The sequence below is a fragment of the Amphimedon queenslandica genome, unplaced genomic scaffold (assembly GCF_000090795.2).
Source record: "Amphimedon queenslandica unplaced genomic scaffold, v1.1 AMPQUscaffold_13411, whole genome shotgun sequence".
NCBI lineage: Eukaryota > Metazoa > Porifera > Demospongiae > Haplosclerida > Niphatidae > Amphimedon > Amphimedon queenslandica.
Window position 1 is genome coordinate 242544 of NW_003546353.1, and position 2286 is coordinate 244829.

The following is a 2286-nucleotide window of genomic DNA, read 5'->3' on the forward strand; positions in this document are numbered from 1 at the left end:
ATTCACTACACACTTGATAAAAGAATAGTGAGCAAGATTAATACCTTCTCTTAGCTGGAAACCTCGACTAAGTATTGTAATTTGATTCCAAGCATAGCTAGCCTAGCTAGGTTTAAAAAAATTGCTTGCTTTTCCCAGTTCTGAGGTCTGAGCATGCGCGACCACGCCCAAATTTTGGAGCACATGCTTCTTTAATTAACAAAATGGCGGCATGAGGTAATTTGGACTAACCCAGCAGACCATAGTATCACTTCTGCCACCTTGGAGAATGATCTGATGGGACATGGACCTGCGCATAGACTGTTGGAGTAGAATGGTGTAAAAATTAGCTTTTTACTACCAGCCAAGATTGAGATACAAACGGACAACTGGATTGTGAGGAGAAGATGACTAAGATGAAAAAAAGTGGCTGAACAAAACGGCCCGTTTTGCCGATTTTAAACTTTTTATAGACAAGGTTTAGAGGCACGCTAGTGGTACCAATGGAGTCCTCTGGTCAAGATAAGGTCCTCTAAGAAGTCTGGTAAGCATAGGAGCTCGTTTTCCCGGTATAGCAAGGGTGCAAAAGTCGTGGCAGCCATTTTGTTTTGGGGTGAATCCTACTTAGTAACGCTACCGCGTTACTAATAGTACAGGGACTTTGACCCGATTTTGGAGCAACTTAAAACCCAGTCATAATACATAGGCTGATCGTGCTGCACAGATTATATTTGCTGCTGTTCGTTTTCGTAATTCTCTTTCCGATGGTGTCCTTCGTCCAGAAGTGTTTCATCTTAATCCGGAGAAAAGTGACAAAAGCTGGTTTAACCTCTTAAGGTAAAGTGTGTGTGTGTGAGTTAATATGCTTTTGGTTTATATTCAGTATTATAATATTGTATTATTACTCTAGACATAATATTTATTTTAACATTCTTATAGAAATTCTATTATTATTATTAATCATTATAAAATAAACAATAACTAACATATTGATAATGCACCAGTATAGCCTCTCTTAATGGACACTCTCTATAGCGTACACCTCCATTTAACAGACAGCACCTAGTGTACCAATTACATTCCTTATTGTATAAAATAACCTCCACATAAAGGACACCTCTGTATAACAGAGACACAGTGTCCATTATATAGAGGCACCACTCTACTATCTATTGTATTTTCTATTTTGAATGCATGCTTATATAAGAATAATAATAATAATAATAATATTATTATTATTATTATGATTATTATTTTTTTAAAGGTTTATTCCCCAGTCCTTCTCATGGTATGGCGCTTACATGGTGAATGCTTTCCCCTTGGACATGGTCCAGTATAAGAAACTCTTTGGTACCACTCGATTGCCCTATAAGGAAAGAGATGAACTGGTTACAACCAGCGATAGTAGACATGTCATTATCATGAGGAATAATCATTTTTATGAAATGGAAGTGATACAATCTGATGGTAATAATCATTAACGTTATACAGATGTACAGTATATCCATGTAGCTTATGTTACAGCTATTAATACTAGATACATGTGGTTGTGTATCTCAGAGCTATTGCATTGTGCAGTAGTTTATTAGTTATTTTGTCTCTCTCTCCTCCCCCCTCTCTCTCTCAGGCTCCCCTCTACTCATTACTGATATACATGCTCAATTGGAGGCCATTTTACAAGACTCCACCCCCAGCCCCTCCCACCCTCTCTCTCTACTGCCGTCATTAGATAGAACCGATTGGGCCGAAGCCAGACAACTCCTTGTATCCGACTTGCAGAATGCTCTTCAATTAGAGAAAATAAACTCCGCCTTATTTGTTCTTTCTCTTGACGATACCACACCCACCGAGCCTAAGGAAGCCATGAGTGTATTTTTACATAATTACGGCTTGAACAGGTTAACAGCATTAAAACATATTTTACAAGTACTTAATCTTGTGAGTTGATCCTTCCAATTTATGAAATTAAAGCAGAGAAAGAGAGCTAGGGTAGAAGTAGGAATATCAAAATAGACTTCAAGTGACATTAGTCTGACAGTCCATGGGTTACAGTTGAGGATGTGGTGGTGTGTGTGTGTTTAATGCAGCATGTACCAGCTGTCAATATTGAATTAAATATTCAATCTTCGTTGGATAATCCTTTGTGGCTTTAGAATCAAGTAACTCCAGCAATGTATGGTGTACCTTAGCTAAGACATTTTAAATAATTACTGAAAGAGAAATAAACTACATGTACATCTTATTATACAGTACTGCAGTGCTAGTAACTTAGTACTGGTGTATCAGTGTTGAATGTTAAGTGGTTTA

At 37.5% G+C, this 2286-nt stretch overlaps 1 protein-coding gene across 1 annotated transcript in view; it reads left to right on the forward strand.

The window, feature by feature from the left end:
- LOC100631658 (carnitine O-palmitoyltransferase 2, mitochondrial-like) overlaps positions 1-2279 on the forward strand; it is a 4910-nt gene extending 2631 nt beyond the window's left edge. Inside the window, exons 6-8 of the mRNA XM_019996425.1 lie at positions 686-816; positions 1244-1446; positions 1607-2279. Coding sequence (XP_019851984.1) covers positions 686-816; positions 1244-1446; positions 1607-1926 — 654 coding nt within the window. The 3' untranslated portion in view covers positions 1927-2279. The remainder of the gene's footprint in view (positions 1-685; positions 817-1243; positions 1447-1606) is intronic.
- The last annotated feature ends 7 nt before the right edge of the window (positions 2280-2286 follow it).